The sequence below is a fragment of the Panthera tigris genome, chromosome F2, assembly GCF_018350195.1.
Source record: "Panthera tigris isolate Pti1 chromosome F2, P.tigris_Pti1_mat1.1, whole genome shotgun sequence".
Classification (NCBI taxonomy): Eukaryota; Metazoa; Chordata; class Mammalia; order Carnivora; family Felidae; genus Panthera; species Panthera tigris.
The window spans coordinates 67,030,914-67,055,156 of record NC_056676.1 but is presented as its reverse complement, the minus strand read 5'-3'; the positions used below and the strand labels follow the sequence as shown (position 1 = coordinate 67,055,156).

The following is a 24,243-nucleotide window of genomic DNA, read 5'->3' as shown; positions in this document are numbered from 1 at the left end:
TTTTGTTTTTTTTTTTAAAGTGCTTTGAGCAGTAGATTTCAGGCGCATTCGTGTCGGTTTGAGTACTCTTCCTGCCATGTATTTGGGGGTGACTGAGACTAGGCTGACATGTGCCCAGCTAGTTAACTAGTCGTGAGCTACAGCTGGTTCTGTACTTAGGCCTAAGAATGTGGGATCCCAGCCTGGATGGACAGTCTGACTTAGAGGTTTTCACATCTCTGCCAGCATCCTGAGGGAGATTGCAGGGGCCTGCACACCCTTGGTTCAGTTCTATCAAATGTTCATTGGACACTGACAGAGTGCCTGGCATTGCCCCGAAGCACTTTAAAAATATTTTTTTTTGGGGGGGGGGCTCCTGGGTGGCTCAGTCCGTTGGGCGTCCACCTTCAGCTCAGGTCATGATCTCACTGCTCATGGGTTCGAGCCCCACGTCGGGCTCTGCGCTGACAGCTCAGAGCCTGGAGCCCGCTTCGGATTCTGTGTTTCCTCTCTCTCTGCCCCTCCGCCGCTTGCGCTCCGTCTCTCTCTGTCTCCCAAACACAGAATCCGAAGCGGGCTCCAGGCTCTGAGCTGTCAGCGCAGAGCCCGACGTGGGGCTCGAACCCACAGACTGTGAGATCATGGCCTGAGGTGAAGTCAGTCACTTAACTGACTGAGCCACCCAGGCGCCCCTGCCCTGAGCACTTTCCGATCCTAGTTATTCCTCACACCAGCCCTGAGAAGCGGTGACTTATCCCCTTGTAGAAGTCGAACGACTTGCCTGATAACACATTGCGAACCAGAGAGCCACGGTTCAGTCTGGGAGATGGGATTCCCGAGTTGGTGTCCCTTACTCCTTCCCTACAATCTTTCAGTGATGAGAGTGGTCAGGAATGATGATGGAATTATTTGTTTTTGTTATTTGTCATTATAAGGAGCAGGCCCTGAGAGGTAAAGTGACTTCCCTTGATACTTGGCAGAGCCATGGCTAGAAGTCGGGACTGTGTGCTCCCTGCACTGGCCTCTTGCCATTCTGGCATGTTCTCTATGAAATGTGCCTCCCTTTTTTTCTTAAGAAACATTCTAGATCATCTCAGTGACCTTCTCCAGGGGTCCCTGTATGGGAGTGATTGGTGTTGGGAAAAGGAGGGCCCAGCACTCCTGGCCTCCTTTACATCGATGAATGCCTTCTAGCCTTTTGGCTACAGGTTGGTGGTCAGTATATCTGAACATCTTCAGGCTTTTCAGAAGAGCTTCTCATACTTTTTTTGTGGATCTGAAAGAGAATAAAAGGTTAGGTGAGGCTGTAATTGGTTGCTTTGAACTCTTGTGCTTTTAAGGATGCTGACTGATGTCTATCTGGACGGGGATCCCCAGTGGCCAGTCAGAGGACTCTGATCTCAGCCCTTACCTCTTTAATTACTTGGATGTAGATGTAGAAGGGGCCTTCATACTTGATAAGAAAATGGTAAATATGTTAGGTGTTTTCATTGGAATTCCCCACAATGTCTCGCTGGGTCCGGAATGGTAGCCTGAGCTGTCAAAGGTTCACTCAGCGTAAGTTAAAATAAAGTTGTGCTCTTGGGTAGAAGCAGCCCCCTGGGGCACAGAGACAAGATGGAGACGGTGTGGCTTAGCAGGACGGTGACGGGATCTGTGCGTGGGTGTTGGTGTCAGTAGCTGCCAGTGGACCTCTGCCAGGAGCCAGTCAGACAGGATCCCTGGGGTGTGGCTTAGTGCCCCGTGGGAGCAAATTGTCGCTTGGGGGAATAAATCCAGAGACCTGCAGTTGGGCCAAGCAGGTCTCAAAGGCAGAACTGATGGATGTGCTCTCGTGGCATCTGTGGAACAGACTTTAGGCTCTGGGTGGGTTGTAAATTCATGGTGTTTTGTTGCCAGAACCTCTAGTTTGATCTGAAAATTAAAAAAAAAAAAAAAGTAATGACTATTGTTTTCATAAAAATGATACATGATCCTTATTTAAAACACACACACACACACACACACACACACACACACACACACAAAATTCTGGCCATATGGGAAAGTACAAACAGGAAAGTAACCTATTGGTCCAAATCTTAACTGCCAGAAATAGCCCATTTTAATTTTGGTAGAGAATTTTCCAGACATCTCTGTGTGCATTTTCAGGCAGGCTTGATACCTACAGAAATGTATAAAGAGACAGTTTTTTTTTTTTAAATGTTTATTTTTGAGAGAGAGCATGAGCAGGGAGGGGCAGAGAGGGAGAGGGAGACACAGAATGTGAAGCAGGCTCCAGGCTCTGAGCTGTCAGCACAAAGCCCGACGCGGGGCTCGAACTCACAAACCATGAGATCATGACCTGAGCTGAATTTGGACGCTTAACCGACTGAGCCACCCAGGCACCCCCCCCCTTTTTTTAGTGTTTATTTTGCCAGGGATTGAGAGAGAAGGGGAGGGGCAGAGAGAGAGGGAGAGAGAATCCCAAGCAGACTCCACATTGTCAGCGCAGAGCCTGACATGGGAATTGAACTCACTAACTGGGAGGTCATGACTTGAGCTGAAATCAAGAGTCAGATTCTCCACTGACTGAGCCATCCCAGGCACCCCTAAAATAGTGGTTCTTAACCAGGGGATGATTTTGTCCCATTAGGTCCATCTGGCACAGATGCCTGGAGACATTTTTCGTAGTCCCCACCAGTGGCATCTGTGAATGTTCCTGGCATCTCATGAACTGAGGTCAGGGATGGGGCTAGAAACCCTGCAGTACACAGGACAGCCCCTCCCAAACCCCCAAAAGAACTGTCTGGCCCAAAATGTCCTTGGTGGCAAGGTTGAGAAACTGTCCCCAAGGGTAAGAAAATAAGATTGTTAAAAACAATAGGAAGATGAAATCATTATGTTTTAGCTCAGTTGCAATTATAGACTATTCTGATTGGGCTTCTGCAGTGAAAGATGAGATGATTAACTTCATTAGAGTTTCTCCCTCCTCTCCTTAAACTGCAAAATCAGGAGGTGGCCCATGTTATGCTCACCATGTCAGTGTTCTTAACACTTACATTCTGTCCTGCAATGATCACCCCCTAGGTGTTTAATCTTAGTTCTATGTTTAAATGATTCCGTGCCAAACTCTTCTTTTTTATTTTAAGTTTTTCTTTCAAGTAAACCCCACACCACACATGGGGCTCGAACTCACAACCCTGAGAACAAGAGTCACACGCTTTACTGACTGAGCCAGCCAGGCACCCCCCAGCTCCATTTCTCTAGCCATGGTTTTTCCTTTCCTGGGTTTATTTTGCATCACCTCTTGGTCAGTTGGCTATTTGATCTTAATATAAATTTAATGTGTAGGGAGGTGTCACAGTCCACTCTGGTTTGCTCCAGTCAGAATGGCACCTGCAGTTTTGAGTTTGTGTCTGAGTACCACACTTAAAAGAGCAGAGAGACATCGTGCAGTGCCCCAGGATGCTGCAGGGACGTGAAACGGGCCTGTGTAGAAAATGAACTGCACTTGGGAAGGGAAGGGAAAGCTGTGGATGAATTCCCTGAGAAGACCTCCCTCTGGAAGCAGGGTAGGCCTTCACTCTGAGGGTCCCCAGAAGGTTCAAGCCAATGCTGCATGGACACAAAAGACAGGGTGGCAGAGAGAGGTGTTGAGCTCCCTGTGAGCCGAAATGTGGTGGGGAACTACCTGTTGGCATCTTGTATGTAGATGTTGGGTTCAAGCCATCAGCTGAGTGGCTATACTTAGGTATCTTCTCAACCTTGAGATTCTGATGGTCTAATAATGCTTCCCAATAGCTGCCTGTCCTAGAGGGGCTCCGGTCACTCTGGTTCTCTCCTCCCTGTCCTTTGAGATAAGGGTGAAAAACGCCACAGCCATGGTCACGTGGTTCAGGGCAGAGCCTTACGTGGTCTGCACATCTTGAATTTGGACCCATCATCTACTACTCAAAATGTGATCCATCCATCTATAGGTTAGATTCCACCAAACGTGTTCCAGTCGGTGTTTGTAGTATTTATAAGATTACCGGGCCTGAGTATATTCGAAACCCATTTCTGAGCCGATACGTTTATATATCATCTGGGCAACATACCATAGACTGCAGAGGAAGAGAGCACACACAGATCGTTCCCTGTGTAATTGGAGTCTGGGTGTTCTGTTATTGTCTTAGTCAGGTGTCGGTCACAGCATGCCTTACTGATCGATGACTTTGTTTTGTTGTAGGGGAGCTATCCAGTTTGGGAGGATTTCATAAACAAAGCAGGAAAGCTACAGTCCCAGCTTCGGTAAGTATAGAAGCCTGTCGTTCCCAGAAAATGGCAACATCCACAGACAAAGGATGGAATAGGACAGACCCAGGATGCAGATTGAGGTTAATTTTGGAAGCGTTACAGGTATAGAAGCATGTAGTAGGTTCTAATTTGAGCATTGCCACTTGTTAGCCTTATGTCTTGGGCCCAGGTTCCCTTGGGTAAAACTGAACTGTCTGCTCTGCCTTCTTCCATAGGAATTTTGAGAGTCAGATGAGCTGTTATACATGTAAGGTAATAATGGGCAACATTCATGTAACGCTCACTATGTGCCAGGCATATGTTAATTAAATCTCCCAACCCTGAGAGGTAAGTACAGTTATTATCCTCAATTTACTGATGAAAAAAATGAGGCACAGAGAAACTTAACCAACCTGTGCAAAGTCACAGAGCTAGTAAAAGCCAGAGCAGGGATTTGAACCTGAGTCTGGCTGCGAGGTCCATTCTGCTTACTGCCTATCCTTATAAAGAGCTTACCGCTTATTGTTGACTACTGTATCCTTCCATTTGTGTGCAATGTCTAGGAAACGCACATCTGCAGAGACAGATGTAGATTAGTGGCTGCCTGGGCCTAGTGGAGGAAAAGGAGATTGAGTACACGTGGGCATGAGGAATCTTTTCGGGGTGATGGAAATGTCCTAAAGTTGGCTCGTGCTAGTGGTTGCAAAATTCTAAGTCCACTAAAAAATTGTTGAATCACACACCTACAAAGGTTGAATTTTATGGTATACAAATTATCCCTCAATAAAGCTATTTAAACAACAAGATCTAGGGTCAGTCAGCTCTAAGGGGCTATTGTTGCTTTGTCTTGTGCTTGTTTATGTATCATTTGATGTGAAATAGAATCTTCTTGTTACAGCTGTATGCTTTTAAATCAGTGAGGAGAAAGGCTACTCAGCGGTGTTCCATGAGGGACAGGGCATTTACAAAAGCAGTAATTTTCATGACTCCTGTTCATGGCATAAGGGGGATGACATCAGTTGTTTTGAATGTATGCAGGTGGTTTTCCAGAGGACAAAGCAAGTAGGGGTTTTCTAGGATAAAAACCATGTGGATGACATGACACTTTTGGTCCTTTGCCCATGGACATCAGGAGGTTACTGCCCAGAGCTTTAACCATAGGACTAGACATTTCGTGGTTCCCCTGTAGGTCAGGAGAGAAGAACTCCAGAAGGATGGATCTTTCCTCTTCCATTCTGTCAGCTTTGTGGGGCCTGGGATTTCTATCCCATGCACCTGGGGTTTCCCAAGCTGTCATTGGTCTTCCAGGAGACTCAGGAATACAGCCCCTTCTCTGTCAGATCCTTTACCATTTCGGTGCTTAAGAACTTGTAAAGACTTTATGCTGGGCCAGCTCCACTCTCCTGTCTGAATGCAAAGCCCTGCAGAAACCTTTACCAGCCTCACCTTATCAAGCTATGTCTACTCACTCTTCTCATTGATTTTAAATAGTCTCCATCCTGTAGGTCCCTGCTGGAATCAACCAGTAAAACATTTAAGTAGCCCCCCCACCACCACCACCATTCCCCCAACACATACACGTTTTTCTTATGTGGCCTCATTTAATTATCTGACAGCCTTTTCAGGGTCGACCAATGAAAAGATTCTTTTCCCCTTTTACCAAAGAGCAAGCCAAAACTTAAGGTAAATATGAGGTTAGTACAGCTGATTAGTTACAGTAAAACTTTTAAAGCAATCTTATACTCACGAGTACAAAGTACACTTTTTATTTTTTAACAACTGTTTAGGCCTCCTGAGGGCAGGGACCATTTCTTTATTTTGTCAAACTGGTAGTGCCCAGCTGAGAGCCTCACACACATGGTTTGGTGTTCTGCAGTAAAGAAAGGATAAGGCTATAGAAGAGGCAAATAAGCTGGGAACACATACACCAAATCACTCCTTTGTGCTGCCCCATCAGAGAACTAAGATATATTATGACAACAGCAGACAATGAAATAGGACTCATTGGAAGGCGGTGTTTAAAAGCTCCTAATTCCTCACACTTGACCACCATCCTCCTTTTCAGTGGAGCCCTGGTGACGGAGTAATACACAAGGCGTCTCTATAGCTGGCTCATTAAATTGGGATGATTGGCATTGACTTGAAAATAAATCCAGCCATTGTGTCAGATAGTAATTGCAAATCAGAATGAGCTATTTATAAATCCCAGGATTTTTGATAAAGCTGACTTTTCCAGGGTTTGCGTATGATGTCAACTCTTTGAAAAATATGCTTCAAAGGGGTTTTTTCTTTCAGTTTTGTTCCGTGTGTATGTCTTTTTTTTTTTTTTTTTTTTTTTAACTTGAGCAGAATGGCTTTTTGCTCTAATGGAAAATATCAGGCCTCATTCATTCTGCAGTTGGGTGCTAAGGGACTGTTGCACAGGTTTTCCCAGGGATGACTTCCAGCATCTTCCAGAACCTTCTGTCTCAGAGCTATGGTTGCTGAGTTTTAGAGTCACTTCTTCAGTTCCATCTTGAACTCTTTTTTAGTTCTTATTCTCACATTCTTCCTTCAACAGCTCTGCATTCTTAGGAGTGCTGAGTAGAGATTAGATTCATACGTGAAATATTTGGAAATGAGCTTCAGGCTCCATGCTTGATTGTGAGTCCCGTGTGTGTGTGAGTCCTGAGGCTGGCTTGTTCTTGTTGTCCTTGACCCTGGCGTGGAGAGGTGCTTCCTCTCCATGGGGTGACAGCTAGATCACAGCGCTAGGAACCAGTAGACCACAGAGTGCTCAAGAGGATGTGAAGAACTCAAAATAATTTCTAGGACAGCAAATGAGTGTAGTGACTTCTCCCTAGTGTCAGCTTTGAGGAATTCAGAAGATGCAGTCGAGAGAGCATTCTATGGTTGAAAAAATGGTGTCTCAATTCCATTGTAAATGGGATTTAGGGGGAAAGAGTCACATAGCCAGGATCTGATCTGGCAGTGGGATGAGCATGGGACTATGTGTCCTTCTGGGCTACCAGTTCCAGTTCTGGGATGAACTTGTGACGTTTTTTTTTTTTTTTAATTAAAAAAATTTTTTTAAATGTCTATTTTTGAGAGAGGTAGAGAGAGAGCAGGAGGATGGGAAGGGCAGGGAGAGAGGGGGAGGATCTGAAACGGGCTCTGTACTGACAGCAGAAGGCCCAATGCGGGTCTTGAACTCATGAACTGCGAGATCATGACCTGAGCTGAAGTCAGACGCTCAATTGACTGAGCCACCGAGGTGCCCCCAAACTAGTGATCTTGAAAGTCACTCTACTTGTCTCAGTTTTCCCATCTCTAAAATGAATTATTTGAAGTAGAGGCTCTCTCTCCAAGATTCCGTCTCCCAGTCCATGTCTATATGCTGTTTTCCTGCTCTAAAATTATTTCCACTTATACCGTTTATAGTTTTTAATGATGGTTTTCATTTAGGTAAAAACACTTGTCTTTCCTCCTTTGTGAAATTTTGCCTGGTAATTGTGTTACACCATCAGGTGTCGTGATGGGAAGACTTGCCAGCATTTACCGAGCGGCACCGAATGAGCTGCGTGTTTTTGGGAGAGTGCGCTAATATCGGGAAGAAATGCTTCCTAAGGGGGTGGGGAAAAAAAGTAGGCCTGCAAAGCCAGTGGTTGTCCACGTCCAGCAGGGTCGTTTCTCCTAGAAGGTTGCATTCGGTTCTCCACAGAGGTTTTAACCCTTGAGCTGTAATGAATTTGCTAGCGTGAGACATTCCTCATGCTTTTGTTATGTGTTTGCATTTTAGGACCACAGTAGTAGCAGCGGCTGCCTTCTTGGACGCCTTTCAGAAAGTGGCCGACATGGCCACCAACACACGTGGTAAGCAGATGGAGGGATGGCGCCCAGCGTGAACCGAGTTCAGCGTGTGCCTCTTTGTTTACCCTTGGGCGGCGTCACGAGGAGATACAGCTTAAGTTATCAGAGCTTAGCTGACTCCTAGTTTTCACGTCCTAGAACACTTTGTGGGATTCCACCTATTGGAAGTTGCAAACAGTTCTCCGGACAGGGAAGCACATGAGAAGAACGAAAACTAAAGGAAAGGAACCGCGGGTTCTGCGGGAAGTGGCTGGGCGTGTTAGTTCGATCACTTTTAATGACATGCCGGCTGCAGAGCCTTGAACCGTGTGTCTGGTTGCAGTTTGTTTTTCCCTCCTCACACGGGTTGTCCTAAGATTTGCCTTACTCCCTGGGGAGCGGGCAGTGAGAATGCTCGGGTAGACCATTTTTCTGCGAGGAGCCCTCGTGTAAGCGGTGCGCTGGTGCGTCGTATGTGGTGATGTGTCTCCCACATTTTTCTGCAGACCCCTGAAGAGTGTGACTTGGTCGTGTCTTAACTCCCCAAAAATAGTTCTTACGACGTAGCAGGTGTTTAAAGTCGGCTTATTAAATCAATGAACGAAGGGGACCGTGGTGCCAATTTTCAGTAATTTCGGGGACTACTGAATCATACAAAAGAATAACAAAAACGTGTATAAAGGAGAAAATGGTAGCTCCTATATCCACTGCCATTGTTGGAAAGACAACATTACCCGTAACGTGGAGACCTCTGTTCAAAGAGGGGTGCTTTCCTTTTCGTTCCCAGCCAGGGACGCTCCTCTCCCTTTCTTTTATTTCTTTTTTTTTTTTTTTTGCCTTATATTTCTGGGTCTGCTTCTACACTGCCTGTTCTCTTCATTGTCATGGGAACATTGGAAAAGGTGGGTGTTGGGGGCAAGTGTTGAGGGGTTGCCCTCAGTCACACGAGGGTTTAGCTTCTCTGACACACCTCTCTACCTCCAGTGGGTTTCAGTAGGTACCCCTTTACCGTAGGTACTTAATTAAATATTCATGGGGCGCCTGGGTGGCGCAGTCGGTTAAGCGTCCGACTTCAGCTCGGGTCACGATCTCGCGGTGCGTGAGTTCGAGCCCCGCGTCGGGCTCTGGGCTGACGGCTCGGAGCCCGGAGCCTGCTTCCGATTCTGTGTCTCCCTCTCTCTCTGCCCCTCCCCGCTCGTGCTCTGTCTCTCTCTGTCCCCAAAATAAATAAACGTTAAAAAAAAAAAAAAAATTAAATATTCGAATGAATGTGCAGTGAGGACACTTGTCATTCATTCAAGAAGCCCGAAGCCTGCTAATATGTTAGGTACCATTATGGGACCACAAAAACCAATATATTATTTATCCTCCTTGGCCTGGAAGGGCTTGCAGTTGAGTGGGGGGGTGGGAAGTGAGACGTGCAAATAAAGGATTTCGGTGTGGAAGTAACATGCGTGGTACCGTACTAGCGACAGGACAGTGTGCTGGGGGAATATCGAAACGTGAGCAATGTACTCCGTTCAGGAGCCAGAGTCCTCCCAGGGGAGGTCTTCTGTCTCCTTATTTCCAAGATGCCAACGCTGTTTCGAAAGGTTCCCTAGGAGAATGTGATGGCGATACCGGAGCGGTGGTTTGAAGAACTTGATCTGGTTCGCCAGCTTGATGTGGGTCTTAGCCAGTATCTTTCTTAATCCCTTAAGAGATGATGACCTAGTTGACATGTGTCCGTTGTAGTCTTCTTCATACGTGCATGTTCTAAACATTCCATAACCTTTAAGGCCATAATCACCACTGCTAAGTGTTTTTGAGTCTGTTTTATATTTTCTCCAGCGATATCCAGAACTGGACTTGTCTTTCTAGAATAGCCATCAGAATGTGTATTTCTTAAAAGAATTGCTCTCCTATTTTAAAGAACTTAGATAGCTGATATTGCATTTTTGAGGCTCTGTGATCCTTAATCAGGTCTTCTATTTTAATATCGAATTATTGATTGGACCCTAAAGGATGGAATAAAGCAGCATCCCCTGATTTCTCATAATTGCTTGCAGCAAGGAGCCAGGGTTTCTGCAGAGGCTGCTCCCTGGAGTGGTTCTCGGCAGGAAACCAGGGGGACCTGCACATCTCCTGGTTGCAGGGAAGAAAAACAGAGCAATCATCTGTGGGGAAAGAACGCAAATAGCCTCTCTGGTGGTGACAGAGGTAAGAGTCAGAGTTTGGAGGTGATGTACTCGACAGAAGACAACTAATGTCACAGTGAACAGACTCTCGCTTTGATATATTTTTAAACCACTTGATTTCAGGTCATTTTTAGCGATGCCAGAATACTTGACATCTCGCCATCTCTAGTGTCCATGTGCACTGGGGGAAAATAACTTTCCCTTGAGTGTGAGAACTCTCCCGTGACCTAAAAAGGGTGTGGTCGATAACAAAGAAGGGGTATTTTATGGAGATGGTAAGAGAGAAGCACGGAGGTGCTTCTTGTATGTTCCATAAGCATCAGAAGTGATTTTTACTAAGTTATTTTTTACTTACAAATTGAAAAACCTGGAACACGTGCTTTTGTTTAAAAAATTCATAGAACAAAATGCGTAAAGTAAAATCCACCCTCCCAGTACCCCCTTGCAGCGACTGGAGTAAGCGTCCTATATATACTTTTTTTTTGTATACATAAATGCGTCCGGGAGGAAAAAAGCTAGTTGCAGAACAGTATGTAGAATGGTATGTGGAATAAAGTACATCTGGGTGATCTAAAGGTAGCCCATAAGGAACATGTTCTCATGCTTGTACTCCACAGTATATTGTAGTTCTCTTTCCACGTCCATACCTGTGGATCTGCCTTGTCCTTTCTAGTGCCCAAATGGAATTTCATAGTCTGGAAACAGAAGGATTTTCTCATTCTTCAGTTGATGGAAATTTAGGGTATCTCCATTTATTTGCTTTTACAAGGCACTCAGCAATTGATGCCCGTGTATACATCCTTTGGGAGATTTATGTATGACCTGTTTTTAATAGTGTGTGCATCTCCATGGAAACGATCTATAGAAAATGCTTCAAACGGTTTTGGTCAGCAGCAGATCTACTTGGATTTGATGTCATTACAGACTGTAACTCTAATGTGGTTTGCAGTTTGATATCTGCCCTCTACGAAGTCCGGTTTTTTGCTTAGAGCTTCTTGAAGTGTTTTTTGAGTCCTTCTTGCTGGAAGTGATAGAAGGGAAGTTAAGCGCATCTCTTTTGGTCAGGTATCCAGAATCTCAAGTTAGCATGCCCCTGGTTTCCAAAATACTAGCATTCCGTATTATCTCCCAAAGCTCTGAAATTCCTCTATCCTTTTTAGCGAATATTTTGCACTAGCTATTAATATAATGTATTTAGGAAAAACTTTTAAAGCTATTCACTATAGGAGCAAAATTACTCTAATCATTATATAACTACTGTTAAAGAGAATGTGGAAATATGTTAGAACTCGATTTTGTCTGTCACGCAAACGTGTATAAGTTGGTATTATAATGTGTGTAGGTTAATAATTAAACTATAATGGAATTTAAGGGTTTATTAACACCATAATACATAGTACAGTTTCATGTTTTGTGGATTTTTGCACTCTTGGATGAATATACAGTTTGCATTTAGTATGAAAGTACACCTTTGTATTTAACATGAAAGTACACCTTTTCCCGTATTACTGGCCGCAAAGAATTATCGTCTAGGCACTTGCTATGCATGGAATGCCAGACTTTGTGGAGCGGGGTCCCCATCTTCTTCGTGTCCATAATGGACCAGCAAATGGCCTATTATAGGAGTTGAGAAATGTTTGAACTGACTGGTATGCAGTTGTCTGAGTTACTTAAAAATAAAAAGAAAAGGACTACCGGGTTGTGTTCACGTGCTTCTCAGTCTTGGGCAGCAGAGGCACCATATTGGGGGAATAGCACTCCTGCGCCTGAGTGTGCCTTGCACACTGGGCCCTGCTCCCTGTTTCACTGGAAGGCAGGGGTACCGAGCTGATGAGACCCTCCGCCTTAGCACTGGCCCTGCGCAGCACTGCATTGTTTGCTTATGTCAGCAAGGGCCTTGAAGTGCATAATGCTATGTGACTTTCATTTTTGGCTGCCTCTGTGTGCCTGGGTAATTACTTTATAGCTCTGAAAAACCATCTCAGGGCTGTTTAGATAATGATACACCAAACCCAGAGTGAGGAGTTTTAAGATTTTATGAAGAAAGGAAATGGATTCCCGGCCGACCAGATCATCTTTAATGTCCAAAAGCCTTTGTACATCACTTAAAAAAGTGGGCGTGGTTTCGAGATTGGAAATCATGATAGCGAACCTTTATTGACTAGTAATGTGGGCGGGCTCTGTTCTAAGTACATCACGTATGCGGAGTCAATTTTCACAACGGCTCGTGAGATAGGTGCTCACGATCTCCATTTTCGGTGATAAAATCGGGATGAAGAGAACTTGACTTAAACCGAAGTTACATGGCCAGTTAGTGGTAAAAGGAGTCTGGCCCAGAGCCTAAATTTTGACCATTAAATTACAATTCCTTATGTAAGGAGCTCCTGGATTTAGTATAAGCTTATATTTGCTTTTCAAGTTACTTGATCCTGAATGTACTAAAAGGATCTGTGTAGCACCTTGGAATAACCAAGATTGGGAGCTGTGATGCCCAGTTGTGTCTTCTGGCTTTGCCAACTATGCCGCCCTGAGTAAATTATAATAGCGCCCCCTTGTCCACGGGGGAATACGTTCCAAGACTTTCAGTGGATGCCTGAAACTGGAGATCGTCCCAAACCCTGTATAGACTGTTTTTTCCTATACATACATACCTGTGATAAAGTTTAACTTATAAATTAGGCACAGTAAGGGTCATCTGGGTGACTCAGTCAGTTAAGCGTCAGACTCTTCATTTTGGCTCAGGTCAAGATCTCATGGTACGTGAGCTTGAGCCCCACCTCAGGCTCTGCGCTGATATCACAGAGCCTGCTTAAGATCCTCTTCTCTCCCTCTTTCTCTTCCCCTCCTCCACTCTCTCTTTCTCAAAATAAATAAATAAAAACAGGCACAGTAAGAGGTGAACAACAAAAACTAATAATAGAACAATCCTGACAATACACTATAATAAAAATTATGTGAATGTGGCCTTTCTGTCTCTCAGAATATCTTCTTGTCCTGTACTCACCCTTCTTCTTGTGATGATGGGAGGTGATAAAATGCCTACGTGATGAGATGAAGTGAGGTGAATGACGTAGGCACTGCGACCTAGCGTTAGGCTGCCGTTGGACCTTCTGACGCTTTGTCAGAAGGAGGGCCATCTGCTTCTAGACCGCCACTGACTGAGACCACGGAAAGCAAAACCATGGATAAGGGGGAGAACTACGGTATATTTTGCTTTTCTGGGCTTTAATTTCCCCAACTATAAAAGGGGTTTTCCCGGGACATAGAGTCCTGGATGGTCACAAGTCCTCTTTCTTAGTTCTAATATTCAATGGTTTTAAACCTCATTTGGTCCTATTAAATTCATAAAATATGAATGAAGTTGGACAGTCTAAATTCTCTCCGCAAGGCTATCTTTAGAGTTTCCAATTTTTGCTCTGGAGTCAGGAAGGGGAGGAAGCAAAGTTAAGCACAGGACTATGGAGAAGGGAGGGTTAGAAGAGAAAAATAAGGCTCCCCTCCCCCACCCCAGACCTGCTGCGGCTGCTGCGTGTGCCCGAGGGCAGGTGGAAGGAAGCTGGAACTTTTGGACCACCACCTAGATCCAGACTGTTGGGAGATGTGCCTTAATCAGGGAGCCTGGGTTGCCAAGGTTCTGTGTGTCCGTGAAGAAAACCTCTGTGGCTTAGTGGTTTTTGCAAATACGTTGCGTGTGTTTAGTATATATTTTGTTAAATGCCAGGGTCTCCGCATCTGGCTGCGTGGATCATAATCACCCAGGAAGTTTGTTTCAAAAGACAGATTTCAGGGCCCTGCCTGTGGGATCAGAATAACTGGGTAGGACCTGGGAATCTCAGATTTTTTAAAAGTTCCTCAGGAGATTTTCCTCCCCGGCGAGGTTTGTGCCTCCTGCCATAAACCACCTGTCCGGGGCCCTCTCTGCCAGGGGCTGGCAGTTCCACCCACAAAGAAATGCTCATGGCTCCCTGAAACTCTTAAGACCTTTGATCCGTGTCTGCTGGACATGTGCATTCCAGATCTGGAATGTCCTTCTCACTCCACCCCGTCCACCTCCTTGAGATGCTTGAGGATTTGCTGCTCGTCTTCCAAGAGCCGGGTAAACAGTCACATCACCAGTGACACTTTTGCCCACAAGGTAGAGTGAGACCTCAGGCCTCGGGACCTCTGTGGTACCTGCTGCGGCCGGCAGGTGCACCTCACTGTGTCCTTACCGTTTCCCCACCAGAACGCAGGCCCCTCCAGGATAGGCCTGCACCCTGCTCCTCTCTGAGGAGCCCAGGCACCTAGATGCCCAGTGTCTGGCATTGGGCCAGGTGCAGACAGCGTCTGAATGAACGACCGAGTGCGTGTCGCAGTTACCACACTCCCACGGTGCCCTCAGTGGATCTGGGTGAGGAGGGCTGTCCTTGTGGCCGGTGGGAGGCTAGTGGGGTGGGATCTTGGTCAGATTCCACTTGGGGATTCAGAATTCAAGTTTTGATGACCCCTCCTTGAGGTCGAGTCTGGTGGAATGTGTGACTTGATATTTCAGTAGCTGAAGAGGGCCTAGCAATTCCTCGATGCGGTCACAGGAAGGGGCAGGTGGGTGAAAGACGGAGCCCAGGGAAGAGCCGGAACCTTTCCTTCTAGGAGAGGAGGTACTGGGAAGCTGTTTTCAAGAGGCAGCCAGACTGGTTCTGTTTGCCCCCAAGTTTTATTTTAACTAGGTTGTTTGGAATTTCACTAGCCCTTAACTTCTGGATTGACTTTGGTGTTCAAGTCAGACAGACCCTTTCACGTAATTAGAACCTTATGATTTCTACCTAGGAAGCTACTTAGCCACAAACCGGAGGTGGAAGAGGGAATTAATTATTTTTAAAAAGTCATCAAGCCCTTCTCACAGGCCTGGAACTGAATATTCTTTGAATATGACCTTAAGGGAATGTCGACAAACTTACTCACTGATTAAAAATAAAGATGTCTAAAACTGCAATCTGCTAATCTCTAGATATGGCTGTGGATCACAAACTATTATTTTTGGTTGTTGTCTTTGGGATTTTAATGCCTTTAGGAAAAGAGGGAACTTACAAATATTTGAGAAGCAAGCTTAGTTGTGATTTTTCTTTAAGAGCTGAGCCTTTTTCTAAAAAAAAAAAAAATTCAAGGATCATATATCAATTTTTTTGATGATCTTATTCTGAGGATTTATAGATAATAGGAGAAAAAAAGGAGTCTGGCATAAAGCATCTGTGGAGCCTGGATAAAAAGTCTTGTGGAAACCTGGCAGGGGTTAATTTTGCTTGGAAACTGTATATGGCCGTAGTTGGGGCACCTTAGCTCTGATTTCCTGGAGCCTGGCATGTCTTTTTTTTTTTTTTTTTTGAGCCTGGCATGTCTTAAGTGCCCGGGAAACAGTTGCTGATTTGTTGAAAAATTTCATAAGACAAAACACTTCCTAGCGTACAGGGTGGATGGACCAGCTGCTGTATTCTCTCATATTTTTAAACATGAGTTTAGGCATGCTGTATAGAAGATGACCTAGAAACTCTCCACTGCTTTTCATTTTCAGGGTTTCGAACTTGATTTTGATTCACATGAATTATGCTGAGGAAACCCTAAGCAAATTTTGCCTCTGCTGGTAGTTGACATTTTGAATTCTCCCTGCTAGGATGCTGGTGGGTGTGGTGGGGAGTAGAACAGAGCTCGGAAGAATAAGAACATTTGTATTTGGCTGAAGTGGGAAATTGGCCCGGCAAAGACAAAGTCACCTTTTCTCTCGAATTTCTTTTTTGTTTGTTTTCCCTTTAATTGCAGGCCCAGTGCCAGGACTCGACGGCTCTCGTGTATGCCGTGGGGTCCTGGCCCTGTGGAGCCTTCAGTCGGGGCCAGGCCGTTCCGTGTGATGCTGCAAATGTTCTGCCTTTCCCTGTCCAATGTGGGAGTTACAAGCCACACGTGGTCATTGAGCTCTTGAAATGTGGCTGGTGTAACTGAGGAACTGAATTTCTCATTTTTTTTGGATTTTAATTCATTTTAATTATATATAACTTGCAACCTAGCTGAGGGCTGTGGTGGTACCTCAACCTCGGATAGCTTTGGTGTTGCTTCAGGAACTTCTGTCAGCTTCTCAAGCCACTCCATACTTAAATGTGTACATGTGGAGGAGTGCGTATACATCTGTGTTTGTGTTTAATACCTCTTGTAGTCTCAATCTTACGTGAGGGACAAATGAAAAATTTCTAATTTGCTGCTATTTATGATAATATTCAACCTAGCTAAAAAGTGTTGTCTATTATGTAAACAGCTTCGGGATATAAGTTCTCCATCTCCTAAAGAGGTTTTGGAGTTGTCTTTGACTTACTAAGAAGGGACATAAAAAAATATAATGTCTTTTTAAGTGGGTTCATAAATGCACATCCTGCTTGTGGGTTTCATTATTTTGATGCTTTTCCACTCTGATAGACCTTGCGTCGCTTTAATTCGTGACCACAGTACGTTTAATCCTACATATTCTGCTTAGGACAAAACAACTTTTTATTATTTTTTAATTTAATTTTTAATTTTTTAATTTTTAGAAAGAGTGCATGAGTGGGGGAGAAGGGCAGAGAGAAAGAGAGAAGGAGAATCTCAAGTAGGCTCCATGCTGAGTGCAGAGCCCAACATGGGGCTTGATCCCACAATCCTGGGATCATGACCTGAGCCAAAATCAAGAGTCAGACACTCAACCGACTGAGCCACCCAGGCGTCCCAAAACAACATTTTAAAAATGGTCTTATGAATGTGGAGTTTGTCTTACCATTTTCCATTTTTAAAAGTGATTTTTGTTTGATTTGCTTTATATGAAAGTCAGACAGTAGGAAGGCATGGGTATTTTAAGTCTTTTTTTCTTTTACAAATTACGCTGTAGGTAAGGACTCAAAGGAATTCATATGTTTATTAAGTATCATTATTTTATGAATTAAAAAAAAAAATCTTCCTTTTTTCCTCCCCGTTTTTTGCTTGAAGGGGTTAAGAGGTAGGTGCTAATATCTGCGATTATTTCGGTGAGCACATTCCCATTTTCCGGTAGGTTTGGGATCGTGAACCCAGCCTCGCTGGTGATACGGTGAAATCCCTCCTTTGTGATCCTGTTGATGTTTTCTCGATGTTAAAACTGATGCTTGAGAACAGTACAGTTCCCCGCTCTACAAGTGGCCTTTCCTTATTGATCTTTGGTTGGGTAGCAACAGTTGCCAGGGATGGGGTGTCTCATCGTGGTCAGCCGGTGTCCTGCCTGTGCAGTGTCTGGCTTTTCACTGTCTTCCCAAAATGACACTTGAAACGGTGGTTAGTGTGCTTTAGCCTGAAACACACTAACCTGAGTCCCACTGTAAGGGAAGCACCTCCTGGGTTGTCCAGAGCAGGGAGTCCCCAGAATCCTGAAATCCTGTAACAGGGAGAGCCGGGGGTGTCCGAATTCCACCCCCGAGCCCGTATGTCCTGTTAAGGCTCATCCTACCGCTAACCAAGAGAAGCACCCGTTCTTGCTCAGTTCGGTGGTGTCACCCTGTTTTGCTCCAGTGTATTTTCCCAGATGATGCTTGAATATGATGTGTGCTGTGTTCTGTCTAACCTCCACAGCCTTAATAAACGCTGGTGAACGACACAGTGGTGGTAGTGGCGGCAGCGGGGAGGAAGGTCCAGGCGTGGAGAGGATGTGTGTTTTTATGGGTGACTGGGTCGATCTGTGCAGCGTTGTTATTTGTGTCGTTAGGCAGTTTACATAATGAAGTGGTTTGCTCAGCATTTCCATCCCTTCCAGCTTGCTGGGCTGTCTGCGCTTTGTACACAAGCAGTAAGGATTCTCCCCCCTTGCCCTCCCTCCTCTCCATCCTAATTTTCCCTTTGCTTTTTGTTTTGGCTTAATAAGTAATACTCCACCCCATCCTGCTGCCGCACACAAATGTGCCGTTGTCACTTCGGTAAAATATCGATTAGCATTCGTGGAAGGATGCAATTATCTTAGTTCATACAGATGAGGCAATTTTTTCTTTTTTTCCTTTTCCTTCTCTTCTCTTCTCTTCTCTTCTCTTCTCTTCTCTTCTCTTCTCTTCTCAACAGTGCTTTTTTGTGAAAGATCATTTGCCTTAGAGTCGTGAACTTGGTTTGGTCTGCCCACCTCAGATAAAAATAACCGTTTGGAATGTATGGTGAACAAACGTGAAGACACTTGAAGTTGTCGAAAAATACTAGTGAGTCTGTTCTGCCTGATTGATTGCGTGGCCATCTCTTCTCCCCTCCCTCTGATAAAGACCCCGCCTGAAACTTGCAGGAGATGCGGAAACTCTTTGAACTAAGGTTTTCACTTTGGGCACATGTGCTCTGCTTGTAAGGGAAAAAAGCTGATATTGGGAAATCACTCAGAGAATAAAGACTATTCAAAAGGATACTCTTCCGTCCCCCAAATCTGGCCATACATTCTTCTGATACATTTTAAAGAAATTAGATTTTTGTACACTACCTTTAGAAACCTATCTCTGGCCTGAATTGAGAATTATCTGGAGTTTGTTTTGTTTTGTTTTTTAGCCTAACCCTGTGGTCTTTGATTTTTAAGATGGGACAGGGTTTTTTCTTATAGACCATCTAGTGTCTGGTGGGACTTTTTCATTTTCATGGGGCACGCTGAATCTCCTGGAGGGGAGATGAGATCACTTGCCCAAGTCCACTCAGCTCAGAAGGGGCTCCTGGGGAGGATTCTTTCTAGCACAGGGCTTTCTGTCTCTTGGTTTCCTCTGAAAGCCGCATGGCAGTCTGCTTGTTCACTCCGTCCCTTGATTTAATGCTGAGGGCACTCAAGTAGAAAATAACATGGGCTGTGAAAAAAAAAAAATCTCTTCTGTGCTTTCAGTCGATTATTTGTAAAGATTTTTGCTCACTTATTTGTTTCTGCAGGATCCTTGGTCAACTGGTTTTCCAAAGCCATTTTCCACTCTTTCAGTCCTTCATTTTTCTATGGAAGATATTTTTGTTTTCTTTCAGCTCTGTGTGTGTGTGTGTGTGTGTGTGTGTGTGTGTGTGTGTCTGTGTGTGTGGGGGGGCTGTTTTGCTTATATTTTAAGCGAAAATATATCGTTATATTTGACATAAGCCCATTTATCTGTAAGAATAACTAGATTTTTTTTTGTCTGCGTTGTCTTAGTTTTGCAAATTATATCTCCATCCGTGCGTGCGTGCACACACACATGCACCCGTGCGCACACACAATATGTTTTTTCATTCCCAAATGTGTAAAATTGCCACGGGACTCTTCTTTCTAGTAAAAGATACTGCTGTGGAAATCTGCGGCATTTCTGCTGTGTGTGCCAGGGCCCAGGGACCCTGGTTACCATGGAAACTAATATCCAGCCACTGGGTGGTACCTCTCCTTTAGAGCTGCATCTGAGCGCATTTCACAGTTGAGTACAATGCTGCGTCTTCCCCCTTTAAAATAAGGAGAGGGGGGGAAAGCTGAGTGATTACAAATTTTTAAAAAAATGCTATTTCTGCTAAGGCAGAAAGAGACCTCACTGGGTACTGTTTCCATGTGATTGTCAGTAGTAGGATAGCACAATTATCCAAAGGTGGCCAAAGGTATCTGGTAAAATACAGAAGAATTTTGGAGGAGATGGCCAAAATGGAACCTTCTTCCCGTTCTGGTGATCTGCAAGCTTCTCTTTGGGAATGATGGACAAGCTGGGCTGACGTGGGCTTCAGCTTGATTTGTTGGGAAGGCTTGATAGCAGACAAAAGACCTTCAGCTTTGCACATGGTCCCCCACTTCCTGCATTTCCTGACCTCTCTCTCTCTCAGAACCTGCCCAGAGAACCGGATCAGAGATCCTGGAGAGCTTGCCCAAATTTTAGCCCTTGAATTGCCATTTAAGCACGCGGTTGCCATCTGTGCTGGTTGAAAGGCGGATGCTGATTATGAGAGCAATACTTCATTTGGATAATACGGTTTAAAGCCAAGTGCAAGATGGCTTGTACGAGAACTGGAGGAACTCACGAGCCATCTGCACCTACCCCCTGACCTCCCGGTTGAGGCCCATTGGTCAATAATGGTGACAGGTGGGGCCACATCTGGGAGATGGCAGATACCCAGCCCCGGGTTCCCACTGCCCGTGAACAGATTCCTGCTGCATGACATTGAAGGAGAGTAAGGTTGACCCTAACCTTGTATAGATGGGCGCCTGCTGCTCTGACATTTGTTTTTCCAAATGTGTTTGTACAAAGCAAATACTGGGTGTGTATGTCCTTCAGAAACAGTGGGATCCCCCAGAGCCTTTGCCTGTCACAGGTGGTGGGGATCTTAGTCCAGCCATGGCCTTGGGGATTGACTAAGGCCCTCCTACCTGTTGAAACACTCAGCTGGCCCCTCAGCTGCTTTATCTTGGGGAGGGGAAGCAACCCCATTTTGCAAACAAGGGCAACCAGCTTGGTGACTTGAAGTGACCAGGTTCACGTGTCACAGGACTTTGAAGCAGCAGAGCCTGGAGTGTATATCCGCTCTGTGCTCAGTCTCCCATTCTTTCCACCTCAGAGGTCAGCTGCATATATAGAACAACCTCAGAATTTAGACCAGCATTTCTTAATCTTGGCACTATTGACATTTGGGGCTGGAAAATTCTTTGTCATGAGGACCGTCCTGTTTGGCATCATCCCTGGCTCCCATCTGCCGGTTGTGAAAACCAAAAATATACCTAGACATTGCCCAGTGTCCCCTGGGGGTTCAAACTTCCCCGGTGGAGAAGCACTGAGCCCTGCTTTTCTGGTGTTTTAACGGATGTGGCTGTGCCTATTCTTGAGGCAGTTGTGGAGAGCTTATTCCAGTTAAGGTTTGAGGTTATTTATAACCACGTCTTGATTTTAGACATTTGACAGTCTGTGTAGTTGTGTCACTTGAGAAACGACCCCTGTGCTAAGTTGTGGATAAAATTTTGTGAAGAGTCCATATCTTACCAAAGAAGATGGCTCCTTTTTAGCAGAAGGTCATTTCCCAGTGTGAAAATATGCATCGTATTTTTAAAAGATTAAATCTAATAAGAACAGTGATGGAAATGAATGGAGGGTTTTCGTTCCTGCCTCCTTCACAGAGAGGTGGCTTGGCCAAGGCAGAACCTGGGTCAGGAGGCTGGCTTGAGGTCCGTGCTGCCCGGTCACAGCTGTGTGGCTTTGGTGGGTCTGTCCGATCACACACACCTTAGCTTTGTCATCTGTTCAGGGACATTCGGATTCACCGTGCCTTCCTGTCAGGGTGATCATGGAGCTCACACGATGGTGTGGCTGGAAAAGCCCCAGATGGCCATGACACAAGGTCAAGTGCTCCCATCTGACATAATTTCTGGGGGTCCTGCCCATGTCAGTCGGGTGTCTCCTCGGCTTCTTCTTGGACACCAGTGCTCGAGTCTGATTCCACCTTTGCTTGCCCTGTCTCCTACCTCTCTGTCCCCAACCTCTGCGCATGCCTCTAGACCATTTACGGCCCTGTTTTTCCCCTCGAGAGACTTCGGACATTTTAAAATTTCCCTTTATTCTCTGGGCTTTGTTATTATTTTGTTTAGCACTATTAGAGTTTGTTTGTTTGTAAATGAATATTTACATATTACAAATATTACATGTAATTATAAGTATTATTATTTTATTATATTGCTATTAGATTTGGGGTTTTGTAATGGTAACTCAAATCCGTTTTTGTTTTTTTTTTTTTCAAGCTTTACTGAAGCATGATTGACAAATAAAAACTATATAATTAGTTTGTGTTTTTATCCTAAGGTATACAACATGATGATTTCATATACTTCTTTATTGTGAAGTGATGACCATAATTAAGTTAATCAAGGAACCCATCACCTGACATAGTTACTATTTTTTAAAAATGAATTTTGAGATTTTTAGTTGTCTCCCGCGTGCCCTGGGTCAGTGGAATCTATCACTTTCTTTGCCTTGGCAAACACTCGCAATGTTCCTTTCCTTCCCTCACACAGACCCTGGCTGATCCTGTAAGGCTTCTCTCCGGCCATTTCCCCTCTGGGAACCCTTTTCTCGGTCCTGAAGCGGGTTAGAGGCTGCCCCGCTTTGCTCCAAGCCCAGAACCTGTGCTCTGCCTGGCCATCACCATTATCTTACTAATCTGTGAGCTTCTTCAAGGCAAGCACTCCCCCACTGATGACATTAGCGCTCTGGTGTGTCCAACACGGCTTTTCTTTTTCTCTTAATTGAGATGAAATTCACATAACATAAAACTGTTTTAAATTCGGGGCATTTTGCTTATTCATAGTGTTGGACAACCGCCACCCCTGTCTAGTCCCCAAAGCATTAAACCCTGCACCAGGGTGATGAAAAAGTTGTGGAGATGGACGGTGGCAATGGTTGTAAGACCGTGGGAATATACGTTAATGGCACTGAACTGTACCCTTAAAAATGGCTATAATGCACAGAGGATTTTTAGGGCAGTAAAAATACTCTTGTGTGATGCCATAATGATGGATACACGACATTATACATTTGTCCAAGTTCATAGAATGTCCAACATCAAGGGTGAACCCTAAAATAAACTGCGGACTTCGGGTGATAATGATGTACCAGAACAAATTCATCGCTTATGACAAACGTACCACTCTGATTGGGGGATATTCATAATGGGGAAGCTATGCATTTGTGGTGACATGCGGGTACGTATATGGGAAATCTGTCTCTCCTCCTCAAGTTTGCTATGAACCTAAAACTGCTCTAAAAAAAAAAATCTTAATTAAAAAATTATTATGATGCTAAATTTTATGTTAGGTATATTTTACCACAAAAACTAAAAACCCATATGCATTAAGCACGTAATCCCTATCTTGTCCGTTCTCCTCCCCTAGGGTCTGCCGGTGTGTTGTATTTTTTTCATCCTTATACCCTGAGCCCCCAGCATGGTTGTTGCTAGATAAGCCTTTGTTGAATGAATGCACTTAGGTTTTACTTTAACACCGACTTGCCTCATGTCTATTTCTTCAGCAGCTCTCAACAGTCTATTTTTAGTGAAAAAAGTTATCTTTAAGGAAATTTCTTTCAAATGTTTCACTAGTATATAAGGTTTTGGTTTTTCTACTTGTCTGTTGATATCTGCATAAAGGTGCCTCTTAAGCCAAAGCTAATTTTGTAGTTTATCTGCCCATCTTGGTTATTTTTCGTTGATGTTTTGGGTTGATAACCGTGGTCCTGATTCTGTACCTGGTGGTGTCTGTCTGGCAGACTCAGAAACAAAATTACGGAGTCTTTCAAATACACGTAGTGATGCTTTTTCTTAGGATGTTAAAATTTTCAATTACTGGGGAGCCCGGGTGGCCCCGTTAGTTCGGTGTCTGACTCTTGATTTCGGCTGAGGTCACGATCTTGCCATTCATGAGTTCAAGCCCCACATCAGACTCTGTTTTGACAGTGGAGCCTGCTTGGGATATTCATTCTCTCTCTCTCTCTCTCTCTCTCTCTCTCTCTCTCTCTCTCTCTCTCTCTCTGTGTGTGTGTGTGTGTGTGTGTGTGTGTGTGTGTGTGTCTGCCCCTTCCGTGCTCTCTCTCTCAAAATAAATAAAATAAACTTTAAAAAATTTCTATTACTGTTTCTTTTATGGATGAGAAAAAAAATGCAGCCACCTTTCAGAAATTCTTATTTTTAAGCCAATTTCTTCCTTGAAGTATGTTAGTCCTTTTCTTTATGTTCACAGCTCATAAAATCTTGTTCTTCCCTGTTGCTCTATACTTTATAAAATTGCATTGCAGTTGGCTTGGGTAGAATTTACTTAAGCATAGTTGAGCCTTTAGATTTTCTTTCTGGCGTGGACAAAAGCATCATTAATTATGAATATGAATTCCTTTCACAAAATGACAAGATTAAACATTTCCTCGTGCCTGTATCCCAGCTGTCTCATTCTGACGCTCAACAAAGACTTTTAGAGATTATTTTTAATGGCCGTATTATCAAATATTAAAAAAAAAAAGAAACAAAAGGAATGCAAAATGTAGCTTAC

General features: G+C 44.4%; 1 protein-coding gene across 9 annotated transcripts in view; it reads left to right on the top strand.

Annotated features, from left to right (window-relative positions):
* Positions 1-24,243, top strand: part of MTSS1 (MTSS I-BAR domain containing 1) — a 163,464-nt gene that overhangs the window by 20,371 nt on the left and 118,850 nt on the right. For all 9 annotated transcript variants that reach the window (XM_042973346.1, XM_042973347.1, XM_042973348.1 and 6 more), the window contains exons 2-3: positions 4,190-4,251; positions 8,015-8,088. In XM_042973346.1, the coding sequence (XP_042829280.1) occupies positions 4,190-4,251; positions 8,015-8,088 (136 nt within the window). The remainder of the gene's footprint in view (positions 1-4,189; positions 4,252-8,014; positions 8,089-24,243) is intronic.